At 38.7% G+C, this 26,351-nt stretch overlaps 1 protein-coding gene across 5 annotated transcripts in view; it reads right to left on the reverse strand.

The window, feature by feature from the left end:
- Positions 1-292: 292 nt before the first annotated feature.
- The window catches only part of RAI14 (retinoic acid induced 14), an 89,746-nt gene continuing 63,687 nt past the window's right edge, over positions 293-26,351 (reverse strand). For 2 of the 5 annotated variants that reach the window (XM_052777097.1, XM_052777099.1), the window contains 15 exons: positions 20,017-20,105; positions 18,136-18,200; positions 15,489-15,546; positions 14,937-15,007; positions 13,401-13,507; positions 10,943-11,121; positions 10,231-10,259; positions 9,166-9,252; positions 8,428-8,514; positions 7,653-7,734; positions 7,188-7,306; positions 5,149-6,675; positions 4,228-4,377; positions 2,571-2,636; positions 293-2,312 (listed from right to left, as the gene is read on the reverse strand). In XM_052777097.1, the coding sequence (XP_052633057.1) occupies positions 2,235-2,312; positions 2,571-2,636; positions 4,228-4,377; positions 5,149-6,675; positions 7,188-7,306; positions 7,653-7,734; positions 8,428-8,514; positions 9,166-9,252; positions 10,231-10,259; positions 10,943-11,121; positions 13,401-13,507; positions 14,937-15,007; positions 15,489-15,546; positions 18,136-18,200; positions 20,017-20,105 (2,794 nt within the window). In that variant the 3' untranslated portion in view covers positions 293-2,234. The remainder of the gene's footprint in view (positions 2,313-2,570; positions 2,637-4,227; positions 4,378-5,148; positions 6,676-7,187; positions 7,307-7,652; positions 7,735-8,427; positions 8,515-9,165; positions 9,253-10,230; positions 10,260-10,942; positions 11,122-13,400; positions 13,508-14,936; positions 15,008-15,488; positions 15,547-18,135; positions 18,201-20,016; positions 20,106-26,351) is intronic. The other 3 variants (XM_052777096.1, XM_052777101.1, XM_052777100.1) reach the window with 3 other exon arrangements.

Consider the following 26,351-nt stretch of genomic DNA (forward strand, 5'->3'; position numbering starts at 1 on the left):
GGGAAACCTGTATTACCTCTAGCAGGACGTCTACCTGAGAAATGGCTCTGAACTTATCAATCAGATAGAAGGCATAATCTGCAAAACTGGTTGCACGGGGTTTGGAGTGTAATCTATTCTACCTGACAGATCAAGGAAGTTAATAATCAAGTAGCAATTTCAGGGATGAAAACCCGGTACATCTGACAGCTATCTAAACATGAGATACAGAACATATTTGCACTGCATTAAAACGGTGTAGTGAGATTTCCCTCAATACAAAAAGTAAATGAAGGCACAAGAAGAACAAACATGAAAAAATTGGAAATAGTTTATTTGCTGCATAAGGAAACTTCTTGTAAATTACATATAAAGAAACTTACTATGCTGTAGTATATAATTTTCAATATTCCACAAAGATAATTGTAATAAATATACAAACCAAAACAAAGTAGAAGACTAAATCCATCAGGCAACCTACAAAATGGTTCATCAAGTTTTATACTTTGCAGCACCAGCATGCTTAAAATCTTGTTGTTCATTTTGAAGTGCTGCAGCAAAATTCTTTTCACATTTCTTTGGAGCATTTTCAAAACCATCTAACTATAAAATACTGTTCAAAATTAGCAGGCATTAGTTAAATCACCCAAGAAAAGTAACACCAAGGTCTAACTGATGCAAAGGTGTGATTTGTCTTTTCGCCTTTAAAATCCATTTTAGTTTTGCCAGGGTTAGGAATTGTCTGATGTAAGTGCACTATGAGTCCAGTCAGTCTGAGGCACTGCTGACTCTTGTCATATTATGACTCTACATAAACTTCATAGATTATATAGCTCTGGAAGATTTCTCTATTAGAGACATATCCACTAACAGGAATAACAAAAATACCATAGTGAAGCTGCACGCTAGTTAGAATGGTTGTACCCTCAAATGCAGTGTGTGCTTAGAAACATTTTTCCGTAGTTTCATACTATACCACATCCAGCATTTTTATTTGACTTTTTTAAAAAAAGTGCTGATAAAGGCTTTACTGATGCACTTAGCCTCTAGAAACAACATATAGAAATTTTTGACACCTTTTGCTGTTCTCTACCTATCATTTCTACATTTTTTGAAACAGCAGGCTGAATTGCATTTTACACTTCACTGCTCTGGACCACACTGACAGACAGGTCTAATATTCCATACAGATCTTTTACAAACTGAAAACTATGCTTCACTATTACTGAGTACTTGGGGGTATAAAAACAAACTCTCTAAAACATGATTACCTAAAAATATTTGTTAATAAGCTTAATGCAAACATTATGTAGAAAAAATGGTTTAGTTACAAAAAATTTCATTAGAGGGCCAATAAAAATATAGTGAAGAGAAGATCTTTACAAAAGTGAGGTTAGGAAGTATGAGGCATTGACATTCACTGTAAACATCCTGTGTTCACTAGAATCCCTTGTCTAAAGTATATGTTATGGTTTTGTTCCTGAGCTTCATGGCCAACACTTGCATAGATAGCTAAACCTATCATAAAGGGTTGTTTATACAGACGTTTCTGTACTGATTTGTACAGAACTTCAGTAAACTAATGATTTTATCTTTTGAAATAGTTTCATTCCACTGCCAGGCAGTTCAAGCAAACTATGAAGCATGGTATGATTTTTGTGTACTCAGTGCACTGGATGGGTTGGGACAGCTACCTTCTTAGTGTAATATTATTTAACACACCATAAGTGTAGCTGTTTGATATTCCGGCTTAGCATAAATACCTACTTCTGCTCACTGCTGCAAGGCTCGTTTCTGCTCTGCCAAAGACTGCATATGGCAAAATGTCAGGAATTTGAGTGTGACAACATCAAGCAACTAAGTTACTCCCCAGTAACAAGATGCAGCTTATAAACAGTACAGAAGACCTTATGGAGAATTTCACCTTTACCCAGGCAACACCACTGCTTTGCTCTAGATTAACTTCCCTCTACTGGAGGAAGCTAGAAAGTACTTTCAGGATAAACATGACATGGAGTGGCCTAAGTAAAAAGTCTGAAGAACATACTTGCATTTTGGATAGGAAAAGGAGGCATGTGTTTAGTTACTGCACACGCAAATGCACATGGGAAGTGGTAGAGACAGACAAATCCACCTCACAAACAGCACAATAACAAAAAAGCAGCAAATTCCCAGTTTTAAATCTTATGTTAAGGCAAATCTAGATAAACACCCATAACAGGATTAATAAAAATGGGGAGTTTTGGCGTTTTTGTTTACTTTTTCTGTGATTGGCTTTTACACATTGATAAAATTTGTTTAAGCACTTTCTGGACATCTTCATCCATTTGACCCTAGACAAGGGAAGAAAGAAGAAAAGATTATTGAATTCAAGCATGTCTCTACACGTTAAGAAGATTTACAAACTAGTTTTGAGGTATAGTAATTAGGTCAATTTCCCAAAAGGAAGCAGTGCTAAATTAGTGCTTCAACAGTCATAGCTTTTGGGTAGGATGTCTTAGATAAAACATGCAAAGTTCTTACTAGATCTGCAGAAGAAACACCTTTCATTAAAATAACAAAACTGTGTAACTGACAATATGCGACCATACCTGCACAGCATAGAGAAGATGCATCCTGTAAACTGAGACAATATCCTGATGTTGTTTCTTTGTTTCCTAGAAAACAGTTAAGCAGAAAGTCACAGAGCATTCAGAACTGCTGAATTCAGAACTCCCCAACTAGATTTAGAGAGCTCTGGGGAATTATAAACCATAGTCTTATGCATGCATGGAAAACCAGCTCAGACAGTACTGAGCCACTAGCCATCCAAAACATAATTTGCTTGGAAGCATGGTCCACAGAAACACTGTAATTCTACCCATCCCAGTAAAAAAGCTGGTGAGATGTCATGAGTTTTAAGAAGCCCTGAGCTGCAAAGATGTGGAATGAGCACATACTCTACTTCTGAGCTTATCAGCAACCAGAATTGAGGAAAGCCAACAGTATTCTGACAAATCAACCCTCAACTGCAGCTGAGCTCTTCCCTGAAGTTAGTGACCCATCTGTCAGCTAATGCCTTCCCAGGGAAGAGGAGGTGTTTACAAAGTTCTTAACCCATGAAATCCTCAGTTAGTCACTATATATTCAAACAAGGAAAGCCAACCTCCTTTTTCACGATCACAGACTGCCACATCCCAGAAGCCATCTTTCCAAATAAAGTTGAAGCTGTTAGGAAAGCGAGCCTACAAGAAGGAAAGAATGCTTCTGTCCTGTTTTAAATCCTACCCACTTTCCTAACGTGTTGCATATCTTTGCACCCTACACTACTTTGCTTGTCCTTAAGCAGTGGGAGATGAAGGGTCCTTTCAAACATGGTGGACTGGGATAAGAAACAGCCTGGGTCTTTACACTGACAGGATGCAGGGTTTACCTGTCTGCCTACTTATTTCTCCTCACTGCAAGGGAATTTTTCTGGCCCATATGCATATTGACTCTTCCTTCTGCCTGCTGCAGGAAAGCAGATACCAGGTGAGCCATTTAGCATGTCAGGCTGGAAATTCTGCTTTCATGTTTACTCCAGAGCTCTCAACAAAGGCCTCTGGCAGGCAGTACCTTCTTTTCACCCCCAGCAGTGAATTAAAGTGCTCCTTTGGACAGGCGAGCTCTTGGAAATAACAATTATGACTCAACCCAGCTTAGAAGACAGGACATCTCATGCACAAAAAAATACAACAACAAAAAAATCTTTAAGCAGTTCAGAATTTCAGAGAATAAACTGTGCTCCCTATACACAGATGGATTTGCTTAATTTGAAACTTCATGCCTTCAGTGACTACTTTCTTCCAGAAAGTCAAAATTATTTTATCTTAAAAAAAAAAAAACAAAACGAAAAAGGCTTCAGCTGATGAATGTTCTTGTGAAAACACACAAATCCACTGCACACTGGCCGTATTTTTCACAAATCAAGGTCTCAGCAGCAGGTCTGGTCACTACATTCCACTACAAGTACAGGAACTTTGCTCCACTATTGATAAGAAAATATTTGGGGGAAAACAGCTTTCTTTAGGTAGACTACTTCTAAAGAGCTTCATGTCGTGCAGATTCCTAAATGTTTCAGAGAAACAGAGAAATTAGAGAATTTCTGGATGAAAATTCCTTTCCTTGTACTCACTGACTGCTCCATTTTAAATAAGGCAGAGTGAAGAATGGCACACGTATCTTTGGAGAACTGGGAATAATGGTGGGTTTATAAATTATCACACTTACAGTCAGTTGGTTTTGCAACTGCTTCACTTGTTGTTGTAACGCCTCCAGCTGCTGGCTTTGTCTTTTGGGGGCACTGGTGGAGTACGAAAGCTGAGAAAGGCTGTTCAATGCTTCTTTTAATTTGCTAACTTCCTTGGACATTTCATTGATCTAGGGAGGCAAAAAATAGGTTTTCATGAAAAGCTGCAAGGCACACTATTCTTATGGGTCTCATCTTGGGGTTATTAGTGACTTAAACAAGATGTAAATAAACTCACAGACAAAGAGAGACATCATGTAAACAAAGAGTTACAATGCTTCTCTATCCCCACTCCTAGCCCAGTCAATTCTAAATGCATTCCTTGTTCTGAAAGCCAGCAATATTTACAAACAAGGATTGCATTTACCACCTTTACAAATGCTGCTGCTGAACACAAGACAGAAACATACCAAACACAGGCCAGCTATTCACAGCTAGCAAAACACATAGCTTTTTATAAAGAAATTTGTAGTGACAGATACAGTAGCTGCAGAGGAAACATAGTCAAGTCATGCTAAGGTTGAGATGATACAGAAAAATCAGAATAGTGAATTTTTTCTCCTTTCTGATCTTTTGTTTTCTTGTCTCCTCTGGAATTTCTTCCTGCTGTAAACCCCACTTCTTTGACTTCGGTTGTCTGAATAGTGTGAACCCAGTCTAAGCAGAACTTAAAAGAGGTAAATTGCAAGACCATGCATATCCCCACATGGGAGGGAAACCAACTGTAAAGTTAAACATACTGAAAACTTCTTTGACTTTGATATCTGAATTTTAAGATGGGCAAATGCACTCAACTCTGTGATACTTGACACAACATCATCTGTTAGGCCACCCATGCACCATCCAACGTGCTTTGCAGTCTGAACTCATGTACTACCCTTCCACTGTAGTGAATCACTAACCTTTTTATCTTTATCCTCTTCCAGTTTTGATGAGCTTTCAGAATATCTTTTCATTTCAAGAAGATCTTCTTGAGCTTGATGGTACTTTTGCTGAAGACCAGTCACCTCCCGTTCCTTTGCTTCAAGCAGAGTATGCATACCTTCCTTCTCTTCTTTCAAGTGCAAAACTTCATTTCTCAGTTGCATAGCATCTAAGGACACATTTTCCTTCTCTTGGATTACATCCTTCAGTTTGGATGACAAAACACTAACTTCACCCTCTAGTGATGACTGGAGCTTTTCATATGTAGCCTTGGGTACCATTGCTTCATTAATTGCAGCTTTTTCTTCCAGTAATTCCTTCTGTAAGTTTCTTACTTCGCTTTCCTTGTTGGTAAGCAGTCCTTTGAGTTCATTTATTTCTTCCTCCATTTCCTTTACAGTATTTCTGAGTGCATTCATCACCTGATGATGTTCAGTAATCGGCAAAGAGTTTTGTTTCTGAGCGTCTAACAGTTGCTTTAGTTCTTCTGCTTCATCTAATACTTTTGTGTACTGGGATTTCATTTCTGATAACTCATTCTCTGCTTTGTATTTCAAAGAATTTGTTACCTGCATCAGCTTCTCATGTTCATCTCTAGGAATGTAGTCCAAAGTTATATCATCTAGAGTTTTTCTCTTCCTATAGTTTTCAAGCTCTGTTTGTGCTGCTTTGTACGACTGAGACAATTCACTAAGTTGTCTGTTGAGCTCATCTATCATTTTGTGCATTGCATCTTTCACTTCTCCAGCTTCAGCACTGGATTCCAAGTGTGTCTGACTTGTCAGCTTGTCCTGTAGCCTTTTAATTTCCTCTTGGCCTTCTTTGTACCTCTCGATCAACAATGCTTTCTCTTGATTAATGTTATCAATAACTGAACAGTATGAATTCTTAATTTCCTCACACTCTTCCACAGACAATTTGCTTGCCACATTCTGCTCTCTTTCTTCAAACTTTTCCTGTAGCTCTCTTACTTTCTCTTTTTGTCTTTCACTTTCCTCTAATGCTCTCTTCAATTCGTGCTTAAGCATTTCAACTTCTCCACATGTAACCTTCAACCTACTCAGCTCAGAACTAGTTTCTTCACTTTCAGAGGAAACAAGACCCAGCTTCATTTGCCTTTGTACATTCAAAACCTCTTTCACAGCTTCCTCATACCTGTTTTGAGGTTCTTGGAACTTCAGGTTAAAATCAGAACCATTTTCTGAAATGTCTGTGCTGTTTAAATGATCTGTTTCTGGGACTCTAGGCTGGACCTGAGCTTCTGTGTGCTTTCTTTTGGCTTCAGAATTCTCTAATTTCCTCTGCACATCCTTTAAATCTTCCTGGAGGTACTTCATTTTTACTTCACTGAGGCTTGTCAACTTTTCTTGAATTTGGGTGGCATTTAATGTAGACTTCAGCTCGTGAGCCGAGAACTCATTTTGTCTATCTGCTGTTTGCTCAAACTCTGTTTGGGTTGAATGATAAGATTCTACAGTTGAATCCGCTTCTTTAGGTGTTCTTTCCTGTGCAAAAAGAAACCCAAAGAATTGCACAATAAAAACAAGTATATGATAATATTTTTTAGAATAGAGTAAGCAAGGAAATCTTGCGACATCCTACAGACACAGATAATTAAAGCACCATGGAAGAAAGTTTTAGAAAAATTCAAAACTCAGCTGCTCCCATTTAGTCATCTACAGTGAGAGAAGGCAGTAGGTGCCAAACTCCTCTGAAAGTCTGGGCTGATCTCCATAAGCTAATAATCAAAGCTATGCAAATTACAATTCTGCTAACACAACTGTTAACAACATCTTTTAGAATGTGGTTATCATAATAAACAAAGTTACTCAGTAATGTATGGGAAAGTGAGAAGATCAAAATACTAATTTAATCCTTTGGGGCAGAGTGTTTCCATGATCTTACCACCAACAAGCTCATTAAATTATCTTCACAGTACATTTCTTTAAAATGGTAAGCATCTCTTCGTTCTGCTAGCAGATTAAGACAGCACTAGAACAGCACAAAAATATGCCACCTGTAATTTGTCCTGCAGCTCCTTATTGTGCAATGTCAAAGAAGCAATTTTTGCTTGCATCAACAGAAGTAGATCTTGCTGGTCAGCTTCAGAACTCACATCCAATAAACTCTCAGCACCTTTGGAGAAAAAAAAAAGATTCAAAATTTTCAAAAAAGCTGAAATGCTAGCTAGTTAGTTATTCTAACCTTTCAAATCAAACAGTTTGTTCCCATTACCACTAAGCGTAGTGAGCAAGCAAGCTGTTCCTAGAAACTCTTTCCCCAAAAATGTGTCAGATCACCCAACGGAAGCAGGAGGTTTTGGTGGGGAGCTGCTAGTGAAATTACAAAACATTACTCCCAAAACTTCCCATGTTCCACATTCTAAGCGGAAAGACATAGAGGATTTCTGACCAGATTTCAACATTTACTACCTAAAACACCTAACCAAATATGAAAATAAGAATTAAGTGTTATTGTATACCTGCTGTGCTGTCACTCAGTCTGTCTTTATTATCTCGATGCAACGAGCTGAATTCTTCCTGCTGAGACACCAAAAGAAAACGCTTTCACAGAAAGCAGATGTGAAGTTGGACAGTTCACCAAAGAGGAGTACAGACAGTATAGATCTTGCTGGATAAAGCCTGGCAAAGTGGGTTTCTTTTATTTCTGGGGTCTTGTTTAATTGTAGCATGTGGCCAGTATTTCAAAATCTGCTAAACCCATCCAAGTTCCATCGCCCATTTCTCACTAAATATTAATGAAATGTGGCCAACTATCTCACAGGTAGTTTGGAAAGCTGCAGCTCCTGTGATAAATAATAGCAATATATTGTCAAGTATTAAAAAAAAAAAAAAAAATCTTCAATACCATGAGGCAAAGATCAGACAGAACACACTCAACCATTTCCCTGATGTCTTTTGGTGAAAGGGTCTCTAGTTGCACTGCACAATGCCATGTACTTTGCTGGTATTAGGTAGTGAGCTCTCACAGCATTAATAACTTACTTTCATAACCATACTCCTAAATACTAACTAATTTATGACTAATTCTATTTACATATTCAGTAAACATTAAAGTAATCCACACTTGCTTTATAAATTACATTGAAATAGATTTGGATTCCTTTTTGTTCCTAAAACTCAGCTAATTAATTCACAAGAGACTCTGCAGTCAGCAAAATAGATAATTAAGCAAAATAGATTATTAAGATACTATACTTTCCTTCTCTAAGCTTCACAAGAACAGAAAACTGATACCTTGCACACTTGATCAGCAAAGAAAGCCTGCCCTTTTCCAGTCATGGGAGCTGAAGTTGATGAATGTGGAGAGGACAAATCACTAAGCTGTGAAAGATTTTATATAAATAGGTATGTATACATACATGTACCTATAACTACCTCTCTAACACATGCCCATATATATGTGCATACACACACATTAAAGAGTACTTTCCACGGCATTAACATAAGTCACAACTCCAGGTTAGTTTCAAAGAGAAGATCTAATTCAGTGTTCTTCTGAGTCAGTATTACATATGCAGTGTAGCTGTTATACAGGTAACATTCCAGTATAACATTAAACCTAACTGTTAAACTGCATTTTATTATTATATATATCTGTTTAAGTATTTTACTTTCTTATGTATATATGCATATAATAATGTCTACAAATAGATGTATAATTAAAATATACATAATTATTTCCTTATGGAAGTAGGCAAAACCAGGAGACGTTCAACTTTAGATGGAAGAAGCAATTGCACAGTAAAATTTGTACAGTTTTATTTCAGACCATGGTGTATTTCAAGCAATTTTGCTTAGTTAACCTGACCAACATATGCTTTCATGGTGTCATCTTAATGTCAGGAAAAGCACTCATGGTGAGACAGGCATAAGACCCAACAGTGACAGAGCAAATCCAGCCCACATCATTCACACAATGTTCGAAACACTTTTCACCCCCTAAAAGCATCTCAAAATTGGTCTTTTCTTTACCTGAATAGGACTGATAGGAGGAGGTGGGGCTTTGCGTTTTTTTGGAGTTCCACTTCTTTCTGAACTTAATTTAGAGCCTTGATCATGCTGAAAGTTTCACCAGCCAGAAAAGGCAGGTTTGTTAGTTTGGTTAGTAAAGTCCGAGCAAGTTGTTTTGTTAAAAAAAAAAAATAAAAAAAAAAAAAATCCCACATTAATATCAACTTTAGCAGCTCATGCAGTGCCTTATTTTTTTTTCTATGTAAAGACTACATCTCTACTAACATAAAGATATTAAACATGCCTGAAAATAAGAATCTGCCCCCTTGTAATCCATGCTTCAGTGAAAACAAACAAGATTTAGTGAAAAAGCAGAAGCTGACAATAGGTTTAGCACTAGTGATCTTAAATACTTCCATTCATACATAGTCCAGTCATGCCATTCTTAATGGCTACCATCCTTCCTCTCCACCAGCTTCTGCCTGAGCTCCCTGAAAAACCCACCTCTCTACTCAGGGAAAGAATGAACCAATGCATTGCACTTTTGTCCACTTTCCAGCCACCAGCAGGTCTACAAGGTCTACTCGCACTCCAAGATATGATACCAAATAAAACATGTAAGAAACTAATTTATTCGCCTAAATCTGCTGGGAGTCTCACAGGTGGGCATCTCCAGTAAGATGTAACCAGCGATAACCTTCAATTATATGTTTTGGAAACAGGGAACTTTTCTAGAACATCATCTCTACAGTTTAAAGAGATAGGGAGTCCAAAAGCCAAGCTCCTGCATTACACATGAGAGAAGTAACACATCTTCCCGGCACACATGTGCACATTACACACACACGCTCCCCTCCTTTTCTCATTGAGAGTGCTGGCAGCTGTTACAGAGAGAAGCTAAGTCTAAAAGCGATATTCCTGAAACACATTTCTTAAATAAGCAACAAAACCCTTCCACATTACAGTCAATGGCAGCACATCTCACAGTGACATTTACTAGTGCTTCTAGTCATGTCAATTACTGTTTTTTTCTTAAGTTACAAGTCTGTATAGCCCCAGTATTTTTAAAACCAAAAGGACAAATACCTGCTTTGCTTTTGTTGGTGACTTTGTATCTGTGAAGCAGAAAAGAAGCGGAATTAAGAACAGCTATCAAAGAAAGTTATTTGCTATTCCTAGCCCATCTCTCAACTCTACTTTCCACACCATAAATACTTTGTTTGGTTTTTGAATTCCTATCTGAAATCTGAGAAATATACTTTAATTTCCAGATTCTATTTGAACCATATAATTTCTCTGCTGCTTTTTGGGTTTCTTACTGAGATAAAATTTGAAGGATTGTAACAGTTCTTATTCTACTATAGTCTTGCACCATTCTTGCACATTAGCCTCCTACTTTAGAAATCTGTCTTAGCTTGATCATAAAACCCTCTGCCTGCATTAGTTCCTTCTCCAACCCCTCTACTGAGGAGCTATATCTTCCACTTACTCTTTCACATAATAAAAAAAGGATCTATTCCAAATTGTATGCAAGACTTCATGATGCTGCTACATCAGCTTACCTTTTCTTTCTCCAGAACACCTCTTTTTGCCCTGCTCAGTGCTTTATCCCATGCTAGATATTACCATCTATGGCAAAGACCACATTTTCCTGCTTTTGGGAAGCCTCAGCCAGACCATCTTGAAGATGGCTTTTGAAACTTTTCAGGCTATCTTATGAAGTAAATTTGTTCATTGCTAAACATATATGTAGCCAGTTCAAGAAGTGACAAACTGCAGATTGGCATCTCTTACATACCCACATCCTGAGATAACTTTGATGATAGGAGATTCTGGATCCCTGTATTCTCAGAGAGCTTGGAGTAATGCAGGGCATTCTGTCCAAAGACATCTACTAAACTGACATCTGCACCTTTCTGAAGGAAGGCTTCCACGATGTTAAGGCTACCAGCTTCACAAGCCATCATCAAAGCAGTTCTGGACAAAACAAGCAAAACATACACACAGTAAGTGTCAAGACTGTACTCTTTAAGCAGCAGCTCATTTTTTCAGGAAAAAAAAGTGTAACAGTTATTGTGCAATAAAGTCCGAGATGTTATCAGTATGTGTATTGACACATACATGTAACTGTTGTTTCTCCTTACAAACACCTGCCTGCCCCTCATCCTCTTCCCCATACTCCCCAGCTGGACCTTCTGCAAAGACCTGGCATGCTTTGCACAGATCTCCAAACACTTCTAAAAATGGGTTCCTGAGGCTAAGAGGAGAGTCAAAGGTAGAAATGGCTGCAGGATAAAGTCAGACTATCAAATCTCACTGCCACACTCCAATTACAGCTCTGCAAGTCAGGGTACAACATGAAAGCATTTATTTCACTGCTGCTCTCCTTTACATGTTGCTTTTAAGACAAAATAGACAAACAGATTTCAACCAAAAAGCCAAACAAATCTCAAAGCTCCTCAGTGAGAGGATGGGTTGGACCTCAAATCCTGACCTAATCTCAGTTTTAAAAAAAAAAAAAAAGTCTATTAGAGCACAATCAGTTGCCTCTTCAACACAGGGCAGCTAGACAGTGCCAGATCCTACAGTAAGGGTAGCATACAGAAGGAGTGTTTTCCTAACAGGTTGTATCTGTTTTTCTCAGTTACTCGAAGGGGTCATAAGAGATGTACAGAAGAATTACAAACACACAGAAACCCCCACCTTTCAAGCATGCTCTAATATTGCTTTCCTACTTGGGCATAATTCTGCCTTCTCAACATTAAAACGCACCTAATAGGTTGGCCAAATTCACTGGCAAACACATTCCTCAGTGCAGTTATGAAACTGAAAAGTTACTACAGTGATAATATTTGCTAGATATTAAGACAATCATTTCACTGATGAATTAAACGTACTCCCTGTAATGGGTAAGCCCTGGAGAAGTGATGGCTGTTGCACTGCTGTGCTAAAAAATAGTGCTGAGTGGCAACTTGGATAACACCTCCAGAGTCACAGGGATGGTTTTAGATTACCAAAAAATTGGAGATGCCATTTTCAAAGGTTATCCCCTTCCTCTCCCAATAAGGCTTCTCTTTTTTCAGTAAAAACTTAACCACTTTGGTGAACACAAGATGCAAGAGTAGTCACTCTCCCTACCAGAAGAAAAGCAAGAAGTAAAATGGTATATTCCATGTCATACCATTTTCTTGCTTCTACACACTGTACTTTCTTGAAGAAGAAAATACAAAAAGGCAAGTCTGTCCTGTCTATGACAGAAACGCCTTCATCCAATTAAACTAGGAACACTTAACACTGTTGATTAAACAGAGTGAGGGGAAGGCAGAGGTCCCAGAGTGGACAGCACCTCAGGTTCAAAGCACCGACGAGGCCATTCAAACCACCGACGAGGCCATTCAAACCAACCAAGACAACAAAGGGGTTTTCTTTAGACAACTTAAAAGAAAGGGTGCGCTAACAAACTTTGAACTGATAAAAAACAAGTTAGGGCCCAGTCTTATCCTCCCAGGTGCTGCCAAAGAACAATACAAGCATTGTATCACATACAATAATCAAGATTGCTATCAGGTGTAAGTGCCAAGTCTTCTGAGCATCCTGCTTTATGTTCACAGTTTAACCAACTGTTTATAAAACAGTCCATAATTTTCAGACTCTTGATCTTCATCAGTATCATCAAAACAAGTGCACTTTTCACTACAAGGATGTTGCTTTTTAAAAACAGTTTTCTTACACATGCACTATCTATTAATACAACAAATCTCTACATGGTACCTTCTATGATGTCAGCATCTCCACTATATAGGCTTACTGTATTTTTCTCTTGCTGCTGTGGCTGCATTATGGTAGAAAAAAGAACCCTGCACAGATGTCACTCCCAAGTAACAGCTTTAGGATTTAAGTTGGAGAAACTAACTCATGCCAAGAAGAGAGCAGCATTTAAAACTGGGACACATACAAAGTGATGTGTGGGTAAGTGCTATCAATCAGATTCTTGTAGGAATTATTTAAAAATGCTATTTACTGCTCTGGTAGACCAAGGGTAATCTTACAGGCACATCTAGTTTTATAGTTGCATAGTTTCTGTTTCACCTTTCCCTTTAGGCAGAATTCTGTAAGCCTTCTCAACAATCAGGATACGCTGCCTCATACTGAAGGCATTATTTCACCTAACAAGAACTATTTTGGGAAGGATTTGAGAAGAAAACGTCATTTGACAGTCAGCCTTGGGCAAGAATTAACATGTTAACCTGCTGTACCTTCCATTTTTATCCCTGGTGTTGATGTCTGCTCCATGATCCAGAAGGTATTTGCAGACTTCCGTATGACCATTTTGTATTGCAAGCAGCAGAGGTATGTTTCCATCCTAGGAATGCATTTAAAGAAACTATGAACAATAACGCATCCACTTACACATATCGCTCTGAGATTTAAAGGTCAGCTGCGAACTTTACTTCTATAAGCACAAATGAGGCGCTATCAGTACATTTTTCTCGTGTACCATAAATGTAGCTGGGTTTACTTTAATTCCTTTTTTGACCACTGGGGATGCAAAGAATTAGGAGCAGGAATGCTTTTTGCTGTTTGTAGTCCCTTTGCTGCTTGCTTAATGCTATAACACTATGATTTTGGAACTACACAATACCTTTAAGTAGGTCCGCTACAAAAATGATAATTTTAATGAAGTACAAGGCAAAAATACAATATTTCATATAACCACAGAATAACTGAGTTGGAAGATACCTTTAGAGGTCATCTGTGGTTTCTCCGCCTTTGCTCTCAATCCAAAGCTAGGCAAACTTCAACTTACAGTACGTTGCTCAGGAACTTACTTGTCCAGTCAAGTTTTAAGCATCTCCAAAGGTAGAGATACCATAACATCTCTGGATACCAGTTCCAGTCTCACCACCTTCATGGTGAGACTATTTTTTTCCTAGTATCTAACTGGAATTTCCCAACTAGATGCACTGCCCAAATTCTGACCATTGCTTGTCATCGTTTCATCATGCACCTCTGAGGTTGGTCTGGCTCCATCTTCCCTATGATCAACCATGATGTAGCTGAGGACGTTTTTAAGATACTCCTACAGCCTTTTCTTAAGACTAAACAAGCCTTTTCTGCCTTTAAAGTGCATATGCTGAAATGTTAGGTCTAACCTCTGTGACAGACTTTTTTATTAGAAAGACCAGATAAGAAGGAGTTAGATCCAAGTAAAAACCAAACAAGTTTAAACATTTTTATGCTTCCCCCTCCACCCTGTCCTTTTGTGCCTTGTTTCTGTCAGGTTGCCTCTCTTGATCATCAGAGGGTTTTCTAACAGTCATTTGCATCATTGCCAAAACCAGACCTGGTTGGTTGTAGATATGTCATAATCGTGAATGTTGTGTCCCTGAGTCTTTAGACTACATCAAATATATTTTTTCCCCTTAGGCTTATCATACTTTGGTTGGGCTCTGTGAGCATTTCACAGCACTTGGCCAGATAACGGGCCTTTTCCATACTGGAGTCAATGGAAAGACTTTTAATCATGTTTTGAATATATCAGAATTGATTCTAGCTACTTGTACCAATGCCTCAATTTAATGAGCAGCAAATCCTGCCACTACTGTATTAGATTTTAAGTAATTTCCCACCTCTGCTATGGCAAGCTGCAAAAGGAACTTCCTCCACTAGAGAAATCCAAAAAGAAATATAAGCATGGTATCGCTTTGAACTGCTGCACCTGAGATTGACTGGAGTGAAAGGTGGTAAAAGCTCTTAAGTATTTGTAGTACACAATGGGAAGAGGTACATACCAAATCTTTGACGTTAATTGGACATTTGTGTTCACACAGAAGTTGAACTGCCTGAAGACAACCACATGCAGCTAAAAAAAAAGAAACAAAGAACAGACAAGCATAAAAGGCCGTTAAAACCCATTTACAAAATTTGTGTTCTGTGCTTCCACTTGCAATACAGCAGCATTACAGTGGGGTCCAAGAAAAACAAATTAAACTGTATTTCTCTGTTTTAAGGAGAGAAAGACTAAAAGGATGAACAGCAAGTTGTATGCCGAAATACAACCAATAGTCATCATCCAAATTAGCATGATATAATCGTTAAAGACTGAAGTCAAAATCAACCTAACCTTAAGTATTCCAGTGGCACTGCACTTGCAAGTGTGCAAGTTAAGCTTCTTAACTGTAATTAACTGAAATTCAGTATTCACAGTATTTATCTAAAAAAATACCTGAAATTTGTAAACCATCAGCGGAGTCACTAGAACCTAAAAAACTCCACCAGGCTGAAGATCTAGGAATATCAAGCACTACAAAATAGATAGTACAAGCTTTCAACAAAGAAGTTACCTGCATAATGTAAAGCTGTTTTCCCAGAATTGTCAGTGCTGTCTGCTGGACATTTACTCTGCACAGTTCAATAACGAGAAGGAAAAAAAAGAAGCAATAAGAGAAATACCAAGAAAATAAAAATGTACATGAGATGCTAAGGACAGAGTGTTGAACGTATCTGAGATAAGTTTTATGAGCTACTCCTGAAAAGAATAGTGAAGAAAGGCACAGCCTTCCTCTCTACCAGTCTTGGTACCAGCTTATACTGAAGCCATAGGAAATACTCATAGTGAGAGAGATACCCCTAAAAAGTGTTATAGTTTTGGAACAATTTAAACCAGGAAATAAAAAAGGAGAGAAACTCTCTCCCTTGCCTCAGAAAAGCTTCATTTTTTTTTTTACATTACAGTAAGAGCTAAAGCAACCATATCCTAAGGCAATTAGTCTTGCATTATTTCTGCCAAAGGCAATAAGGTTTCATTTGCATTTGTAAAAACTAAAGCATCAACAATCCAGTTATATTTTGTGGTATTATAAGCTACTAGCTACTACTGATCAATCTAGACTTCAAAGTAATAAATTATTTACTTTTTTAAAATTCAAATTTCAAATCCTTATGAAGACTTGTTTTGGTACAGAAGATTTTAGTTTTAGTTTACAGCAAAGAAAGAGAATCACAGAATCACTTAGGTTGGAAAAGACCTTCAAGATCATCAAGTCCAACCGTAAACCTAGCACTGCCAAGTTCGGGACATGGTTTAGTGGTGAAGTGCTACATCTACACACCTTTAAATACCTCCAGGGCTGGTGACTCCACCACTTCCCTGGGCAGCCTGTTCCCATGCTTGACAGCCCTTTCAGTGAAGAAATTTTTCCTAATATCCAATCTAAACCTCCCCTGGCACAACTTGAGGCCATTTCCTCTCATCCTATAGCTTGCTACTTGGGAGAAAAGACCAACACCCACCTCACTACAACCTGCTTTCAGGTAGTTGTAGAGAGCAATAAGGTCTCCCCTCAGCCTCCTTTTCTCCAGGCTAAACAACCCCAGTTCCCTCAGCTGCTCCTCATAAGACTTGTGCTCTAAACCCTTCACCAGCTTCATTGCTCTTTGGACACAAGAAGGTATGACCCTGAAATAATGGGCTTCTATAAAAAACAAACATTAGAGCTTTTGACTTCAAATGTAGCACTGCCTCCAACACTTCTATGATTTTCCAGGAAAACAGGTTCACATAGACTACCACATTCTGTAACAAAAACGTCAAGATTCTGCCTGTGTAAAATAATTATTTAGCCTGTTTTAATTCAACTCCAGCATGTCAAGATTAGACATTGCTCACATACACAGTTTATGTCACCAAGCTGGTCCACAGAAGCAAGAAAGCAATCCAAAGAGCATGAGTTATTGGAGAATATTACCAATGGGTTTGCACTTATGATCATCCTTAGCAATCTGCATATTGTAATAAAATTAGCAAAGTATCAACAAAAGCACTCTCTGGTTGTAGCTGGTAAGTGAATGGGCTGCAGATATTTGGTATTAAACACACATCTAGTTGCCAGGTTGATCATGCTGCTGCATGCGATACCAACAGTGACAACTTGATGTCACTGTTTATGCTGTAAATGAGTTTCCGTTAGAAGTAGTAAATATTCGCAAAGAAATCCCGAAGAGGGGAGCCTCGCTGTTAATGATAATGCTTTCCAGGTGTGGAGGAACACAGGAGTCCGCTTGCAACGAGTATGGATGTGGGAATCAGTGAAATTGGACCCAATATTGTCAGAGACATTGGGTCACAGGACAACTGGAGAGCCCTGAGGTAACCACAGAAAAGCAATTTAGAGGTTGGGATACAGGATCAATTCTCTTTCTGTACCACTGCGCTCAAGTGAGGTTATTATTCATTATTTCATCTGTAGTCTGAGCCACAGTCTTACTGATAAGTCCAAACTCCTCTGATCACCTCCAACAAAACTCACCTGGCTTTCTGAAATGGAGCCAAGATGGACAATGTCTCTCGTTTCTTACTAACGCACATCTCCAGCCTCAACACCACAAGAATCTTCTCTTCATCTTCACTTTTTTTCCTCATTTTCCTTCCCCATTCTTTCTACTGCCTTTCTAACCCCTCATCACTATCCTGTGCCTCATTTCACTGAGGATTTGAGTATTTCCATATTTTAGCACCTAAACTACTTTGGTTTCTTCTCCCTTTGACTTTCAACTTGACAGACATTTCGATGGTCAACAACAGACAGAAAGTATTCCAGTGGAACAATATAAAAATCCCCCCAGAAGTGAAAAATCCTTTTCCCCTATACCTCTTAACCCATCTACTTCAACCACACAGACAAAACCCAGGAAGCTAAGACAGAAGCTGCAATCTGCTTGAAACCCAACCTTGCTATGTCAGAGCAGCTGCACATGGAAAACTGTATTTGTGGACCACTGAGTGAAGATATCGCACTGTTTTCTATCATCCATTCACAGTGCCTAAAAGGTCTTTAAACTCAAACACCTCTCTTGATTGCAAGGAGACAACAACAGTATAAGAGTGTGATATAGATTATTAGCAGAAAATGTGTCAATATCTAGTAGAACCAATCTACAGGAACAAAAGGGAAACTTCAAAAATCAAAATTAATTTAATTTTTACTTTACCTGAAGTAATCTCTTAATGCAATCAGGGTGGCTGTTCTTTGCTGCAAGATGTAAAGCACTGTGCCCTAAATGAATAAAAGCAAAGCAAATTAAGCATTCACAGGAATACTTAATTTAAAAATGTGCCAAAGCACAAGAATAAACTTTTGCATGACACAGGCAAAATTTTGAATAATCCATCTTGTTCCTATCACAACACATGAAAAGTAAGGATAGAGAAAATAAAATAAAAACCTACATCAAGCAGAATGTATTTACAACAGACTGTTGTTCAGGCAGGTTAACAGAATAATCTTAATGTCTAGATTCATATAAAGGAATGACACAAACATTGTGTCAGACTATACCTTGGCAGAAGTAAGTCTAAGATTGTGCAGTTATGTTTTGTTTCTTAAAAAACAATTTTCCTGTATTACTCAGCCTCTCTTGCAGAGAGATGTCTGTCAAGTGTCTTCATGATTTCTTCCATTTGGCAATGAAAAAGGAACCCCGCACCAAGATCAAAACCAGCCAAATTCACCAGCTACCACTACAATGAATTTGTATGATCCGTGGACTTGCACATAGAAGAGGACTCAGAACACAGGCCTACTTTGGTTTGCATGTCACAGATTCCCTTTTAGCAACTGTGAGCTCGTATTTAGCTATGCAATACAGTGATTTACTGACTATGGATTTATGATGAAAGACTGCAGTGTCTCCTCTAGTTTCATTTTACAGACCATCTGAAAAATTAAAGAGGCCAAAACAGCAAAATAAATTATCCATTAACTAAGAAAAGGAGGAGCCAGATTTAGTACTCAACACAGACAGAGCCACTTGTGACAGTAGAATCTCACTGTAAATAATGTGACTATTACAGACAAGGCTTTCCCTAATGAATGCTGGGTCAACACTTTCAGGTGAGAGCAGGCAACCTCTTATTATCCAAACAACTAATAAATTCTGAGGCAAGATGAAGTACGAATTCTGAGTAATAGTCTGTATCAGGTACATATATTCTCTTATCATTATGTATAATCTGAATGCTTCTTCCAGTATCACAGACACTTCCTTACAGAGGCAAATAATTTCCATATATGACAGAAATTCCCTCAGGCTGCAATCGGTGGCCAAAACAGAACCCATGAGCCCAACGTTTACAGATCGTCACTGGAGAGACAGAATGCTGACAGCTTCATTCAGGTGACTTGGCTAGCCAGAGAAAATGCTGGGCACAGATTCCACATATACATCACTCACACAGTACATTTCATATACTGAAATCTATTAAGAAGAGTTTGCCAGTTTCAAATTCAGCTCCCATCATTCTCCTAGTGGAGTAGTAATTAAGGCATAGGACTTTGGAGGACTGAAACAGCATACTTAATAGCTCTCAGCTCTGCTTTGGCCTGTATCAGCTCTTTTCACTATGTCATAATCCTGAGGAAATGTCTCACTGCAACTCCTGTACAGTTAATGGGGTTAATAGCTTGGATACACATAAAAGCAACACTGAAGATCTTGATTTAGCCTACAAAAAGCCTCAAACGAAGTTAACAGAAAGAGTTGGGGGAGGCTCGTTGGTTTGGGGTTGTTTGGTTTTTTCTAATTTAAAAATAATTAAAATAAATAAAAATCAAGCAACTATTTTCCATACGGAGTCTACTATAAATGCTGACATTTATAATATTACAGCAGAAGTTTTTAAGGGCTTTAGAATCTGAATTCTATGTGCAGAAATGCAAGTATGCCTAAACCTGCAAGTGTAACAACTGCTTTTCCTACACGGTGTGTGGGGAAAAGCAGTGTTGTCAAATCTGTAGTTGCACTCTGCACATCAAGAACTATATAGGCAAATTGAGTGTATTATGCTACATGTATAGGTTCACAGAGGCATACCTGCACCATCTTGGGCTGTCACATCTGCACCATGTGTCACCATGATCCTGAGGCACTCTGCATGCCCCTTCGTGGCTGCCAGGTGAAAACTGGAAGAGAGCATTTACATGTCACTTATTATTAAGACATCCTTTCTCTTTCATTCACACACCAAGTACTGGCAAGTTCTTCTCTCCCTGTCCTTAGATCTTTTGGCATCCTTCCACTGCCTCCCAAGAAGATAATAGCTCTGAAAGTGAGAAGGCACATCAAAAAGTTTTTGTAGTCATAGTTTTACACAGGCTGCTGTCTCATTAACCCATACCATATACCTTATGTACATCTAGTCCCACCCAATTTCTAAACTAACTTCCCTAGTGATGCAATATATCCCCACAGAATGCCTGGGCTTGGGGAATTAATGAAGAAAACATTCAGAATGACTGACTTTGCTCTAGTCATTCTAGCCAATCCTGATCTCCATTTCAGTGGACAAAATTTAGTGCCTCTAAAAGGTGATTCAGCTCCTAAATTAAACTAAATCAAGTTGTGCTTCTGCACTGTCCTTTACAGAGCTCATCTTTCTTCCATGTAGAGGGGGGAAAAACCTTTTAGTGCCTGTGAATATCACCTGGAGAAATCAAAGCTACTGGATGTTTGTGCAACTGTGCTACGCATGTATTCTTTCAGCTTTTGGTTTTGCTTTTCACCTCAAGCACCTGCTTGTTTGAACAGTGGGAAATTGCAGAGGTTACCAACCACACCATGGCAGGACACACTCAACAGCATCAATTACTAAAGATGTAATTACAGAACAAACCAAAGAAGTTATACTGAAGTCAAGCCTTTTCACAGCTGAAGGTTTATGTTCGACATCCTTGGCACCTCAAGATTCACAGAAGCAGTCCTATACATGTGCTACTGACTTAATTTTGCTGGGAAACAGAAACGAAGGAAAAGCTTCTGAAAAACGAGAAGTTTATATCCTCCTGATGCATATCATGCCAATCTCAAGATATGGGCACAGTACAGGCAGACATACTGCTTCTCTGTGAGTCCCACCAATATGAACTTGATATACAGAGCTGTTCTCCAGCGGGAGTAATGCAAAAAACAAATTCAAGACAAAACACTTCCAATTACTATTAAATGGCATGTAAGAAGTTGGGACCTTCATCAACATGCCCCAAACTGAAAAGGCCAGTATTTCCAGGATGTTTTCTGATATCTTTTAAAGGAGATGTTCATTTTTAACATCATGCGCCCCTGTGTTACGGGGATTTTCTCCTGGAATCTAAAGGGAACATCACAAATCATGTAGCCACACCAACTACTGTATTTAAGAGTTTACATTCTGAACAACTGCTTCCTTTAAATGTTAAAACTAACACATAAAGTTCAGCCTGCTAACCAGGGAAACAGGGAATAACAGGCAGGAATGAAACAGCTATTTCTGGCACATAGTATGTGAACTGCAACACTCTGTTTCTCCAAGCTGTAGACTTCTTTGCAGTCTTCTTGAAAACTCAGCAGAGAAAAAGACCTACAAACAAGATCTGGCAAAGGGCAGAAAATTAATCAAAACAGGAGAGCTCCTGGAACACAGTCCTCTATCAAGTACAGCAACTACCTCACTTCCTACAAGGAGTCCTTCCACACTGGCTGCTGCTGATTGCAAATGGCAGACAGGCAGCGCTGAACCATTCTCTGCAAATATAAAAATACCCTGTGTACTCATCCCCGTGCTTACTACTGCCATGAACGAACTGAAGAGTTAACACTTCCAAGAGCATAAAAAGCACTGCTGCTGGCTGTTCTCTAGTCATTCAAGATCAAAACTTCATGTACTTGGTGAGCAATGCAAAGTTGTGTAAACATTCTCCTTTAGAAGAGGTTTGTTTCTCAGGCTCTGGGAAAATGGCTGGGAGAGGGACACAAAAGGAGTCTGACAAATTCCAACACCTCTAATTTAGCCAGCACAACATACCAGCAAATACCAAAAAACGTTCAGATACATTTGTGTAGATACACAATACAATTGAAGTCACTTAAATATTAGGAAGGCTGTGAAGCACGCACTTGGCTCACTTACATTTGACAACATTCATAAGAATAATAAATACCTGAAAAATAATAACTTGGCTAAATCTGGAACACTGAGGTTTTATGGACAGACTGTGTAGGATGGTGCCAAATGCAACATGAATACGCGAGTGCAAAAGAAGTTTTATTTAGGTAGAATCAGACTGCAAAGAAAGTATCAAAGAAAGAAGAAAAACTTAACCCCTTTCAGGCTACAGACCTATGAACACATCAGTCCCACCAATGCAAACAATTCCCATGGCAGTCCTCAACAAGTTGTCACACACACAGATGCTTTGTTTCACACAGCCAAAAATATTTTCAAGTAAGAAAGCCCTGATTAAAAATATTGCTTCTCCCAAATTGATAGGATGAAAGAAACATCACCTGTAAGCAGTACAGGTGGTGTGAAAGATGAGAGAACATGTATGAAGGATGTAAAGATCTAACGAGAGCAAAAATATAGAAGCTATATGGAGAGTCCTGTGAAAAGAGAGGATGTTAAGTTTTAAACTCTCAGTCATTTATACAGTGACCTAAGCCCAACAGCATTGGGCTGCTGCAGCTCCCTCCCAACTGCTTGCTGTGTGTCCCCTCCCTATGTCCTTGTACTGCTACCATCTCTCACGTAAACCTGTAGCAACATGTTTTTCCTTAATTATCTAAAAAAAACTGGGACGGGAATGAGAGACATGGTTAGTTAGCTGCTGATTTAGTAAACTGAACTGTCTTACCAGGAAACCAGCCCTGCTCAAGAGAGAGAGGGGAATGACTTCAGACTGGGATGAACCTCTTACAGCCATATTTAAGTCAAGAGTATTTACAGGGCACTGCGCAAAAACTTTCCCTTGAGAAGTGATCTAACTGATTTTAAAGTTAATAGCCCCCACTTTTTTTTTAATTAAAAAAACCCCAAACAAACCAAAAAACCAAACACTTTAGTAGTAGATACTGAGGGCTCCCATGTAGCAAGTGAGGCTCCAGAAACAAAGAAGCCCGTAGACATTCATTTCAGTATGGAGCAATTCTTTACAAGCTACATAAACTTTCCTAAAATATTTGAGGCAAAAGCTGCAGGTTTCCAAACACTGGAGTTCTCACCATCTGGAAGCCTTAAGCAGCAGTGCATTTTACTTGCATCTTTCACGAATAAACTTCCCTTGATATGAAAGCAAACAAGTTTTCCTCCCACTTCCTGGTTGTGCAATGACTTAGGCAAATAAAAACAAACACATAGGGCTTGAGTTGGAACAAGGGCCACACTGAGGGTTAGATTCTCATTCAGCCTAAAATCCCATTACAACATAGTTAATTTTCCCTTCACAATAGATAAGCCTGTTAAGAGCCACATCTTGATACCCTAGCCTGAACTGATTAGAGATGGATTCCTTTTATTGCTGTAAAACATTTCTATTCTTCCTAAGGGGCTGGATGGTCTTTTATTATTGTCTCCAGATCTTCCAGTGCAGCAGAGGAGCAGCTGCCCTTCCCAGTGGTTTTCTCACTGGATCCAGAAATTAAGCAAGTCAGCATTCAAGACCAACCTCTGCAGCAGCTGATAAAGATCAGTTGGTTGACAATGTACAGGCCTTGTAACTACTCAGTCCTTAACAAGATAAAGTAAACAATTATGTTCTTCAGGAGGAACACAAAGCCCAGTTGGACTAAACAGGCCTTGAGAATAAGAGCAAACACGCCGCAAAATTTCATTAGATTTGCAGTCAAGTGGAGAACAGCTACAAGACTATCACCTCAAAGTCCAGTCAAGACCTCAAATTTCTTGACCAGAAATGTTACTCAAATAACATTTTTAAATGCACTGACAGAGAGATGCTTTTTATGAATGCTTGGGGACCAAATAGAGTGGACAGCTGTGTATGACAGCCCTGAACTAGTTTTGAACAGCAGATTTCTTACAGATAGGAGATGTCAACTGGTGAAGCACTTACAACTGTCCTAAACAAGCCCATCCCTTATTCAGGGCAAAGGACATTTTCCACATTTTGGTTACAACGTCAAGCTAGCAAGGGAACAGAGACTTCTTCAATCAGTGTCTGACAGACAGAGCACAAGAGTTCAGATAAAGCTGGTCTTTGCTAGAAGGCCAAGAATGAGTGTTTCCGGACATTATTTAAACACCAGACAGTCTAACTCAAACAGAAAAGGGCTGTAATTTTTACTACTTAAGCTCACATACAACATTTCTTTAAAAATCATTTCACCAAAGGTAGAAGAACAGAATTAATCCACATTTAGAGGTTAGACTTGTAAAAATGGAGCTAACTGGGCTTGCTAAATTGGTGTTAGCAATAAGACATGGGTCTGCCATATCCAGGTTCTCTGCTTAACCATTTGCACAGCTACATCCTGCAAAACTGAGCACAATCCTCTGACTGAATGTTATTTTGACAGCTGGCTTAAAACAACTGGGTGGTCCATATATGTAGGGAAAATGCCACAAAAGTAGAGTGGAATGTGAGAAAATAAGAAAAAATAAATATGAAGTCTTAATTTAACACAGTAACCTTCTAACTAGGAAATTTTAATCTGTGAAAAGAAAACAGAAAAAAAAAAAGGGCAGAAAAATTACACCAAATCAAGGGGCTCCATCTCTGTTTGGCAAGGTCACACTCCAGAGTTTTTTGGGGGGCAGATTTAGCATTCTCTGTAACACAGATTTTCTCCAGGACCTGTAAGTAGACTGACACATTACTTACCAAAACTCAAAGCAAATTAAGAGCATTGTTGAATTATGGATGCTAAGTGAATATTGTATTTGCTATTTTCTGTTATGACAAACACGGAACAAAGTCAAACATACATGCAAGCCTATAATACTATTGTTCTTTGCCATTTTAATCTGAGTGCTCCGAAAACATTTTAAGTGCAAGAATGTTTGAAATACACTATGAACTCACATACACTCATTGTCAAGGTTTATTTTGAGTAAAAACATCCCCCCCCAAGGCAGATCATTCTTCTTCATTTTCTAATGTACATCAACTCTTCACTGACTTTTTAAAAGTCTGACTTGTCTGCCAACAGTTTGATGATTTATAGTTTCCCGACCAACCAATACCTTCACACAAACAAACAAGACTGATAAAGATACAGAACTGCTTGGAGTCTTTGTAATGCTGAGTAAAAAAAATACAGAAATGGAAGATATTCAGGCTTTGCTGCTACCAGATCAGACAGGCAAGCAATTTGCCAGCTATCTCAATCAGAAAGAGACCCAGTGATAACGTGGCTGATTTTCTGCACTGACTTGAGCTTTTACACATTTTAGAGGTAGCATCTAGCTTATAGTGTCTATTATCCCTCAAAGCCTCAACTCCGACTTCAGTAACAACAGCAAAAATAAATACATTAGATGATATCTGACTTTTGACTGTTTTCCACCACAGGCTGAGTAGCAGAAGTGCTAGAGTGCCCGAGACCTGACCTGGAGGAGAAAGGGCCGTGAGTACCACTAGAGCAGCATATTCTGTGCATGAAGGAAGTGCCTGCCGTCACTCAGGAGGAAGTCCAGTGTGGTGTCCAGTCCATTGTGGGCATGCAGCACAATGACCAGTAATTAGAGAAGAATACAGTTTAATTTTCTGTGAATGGTTTTAGATTTTATCAGCATAAAAACAATGATGAAAGTGAGCCTTTTAAACAAAACAAAATTTTGACACATCTGCAATTTAATTAATAGAAAAATTATCACCTTCAGATTTAAAGATTGGGAAAGTCCCAGAATGGTGCTGAAACTGGAGGTGTTTTCTGCCTTCCTATGTCAACCCAGGCAGGGCTCTCAGCAAAGTGGTAACTGTCCATTCCAGCAAGGATTATGCTTCTATGAGCAGTGCATGCCAGGTTCTGCTCCTTCCTTGCAGCAGCACAAGTAAGTAGGTACCTGTGTGGCTGGTGAGCTGGTACAGGGAACAAAGCCAGTTGAAAACCAAACCTGTCTTCCTCTGTTTCATCACACAGTCACAGGTGCATGCACCCTGTCAGTGCAAAGAAAAGAATGGGAAGTAGAATTTCACCTTAAACCTAAAAGCTAAGATTAAACCATGAATGTTTCCCCATGAAAGCCACAGAATCCTTCTCTTTCCCTGACTGCATTATCAAAAGACAGCCACTTATTTGAGATGATATATGTCTTAGGAACAGCCAGTCATTTAATTATGGAGGAACCACTCCAGATGTTTGGCAAATCAGACTGCCTTAAAGGAAAATCAGACACCTACAGGTATCACTATCAATACTTACTAGTTCTTTAGTTT

This window comes from Harpia harpyja, chromosome Z, assembly GCF_026419915.1.
Source record: "Harpia harpyja isolate bHarHar1 chromosome Z, bHarHar1 primary haplotype, whole genome shotgun sequence".
NCBI classification, from domain to species: Eukaryota; Metazoa; Chordata; class Aves; order Accipitriformes; family Accipitridae; genus Harpia; species Harpia harpyja.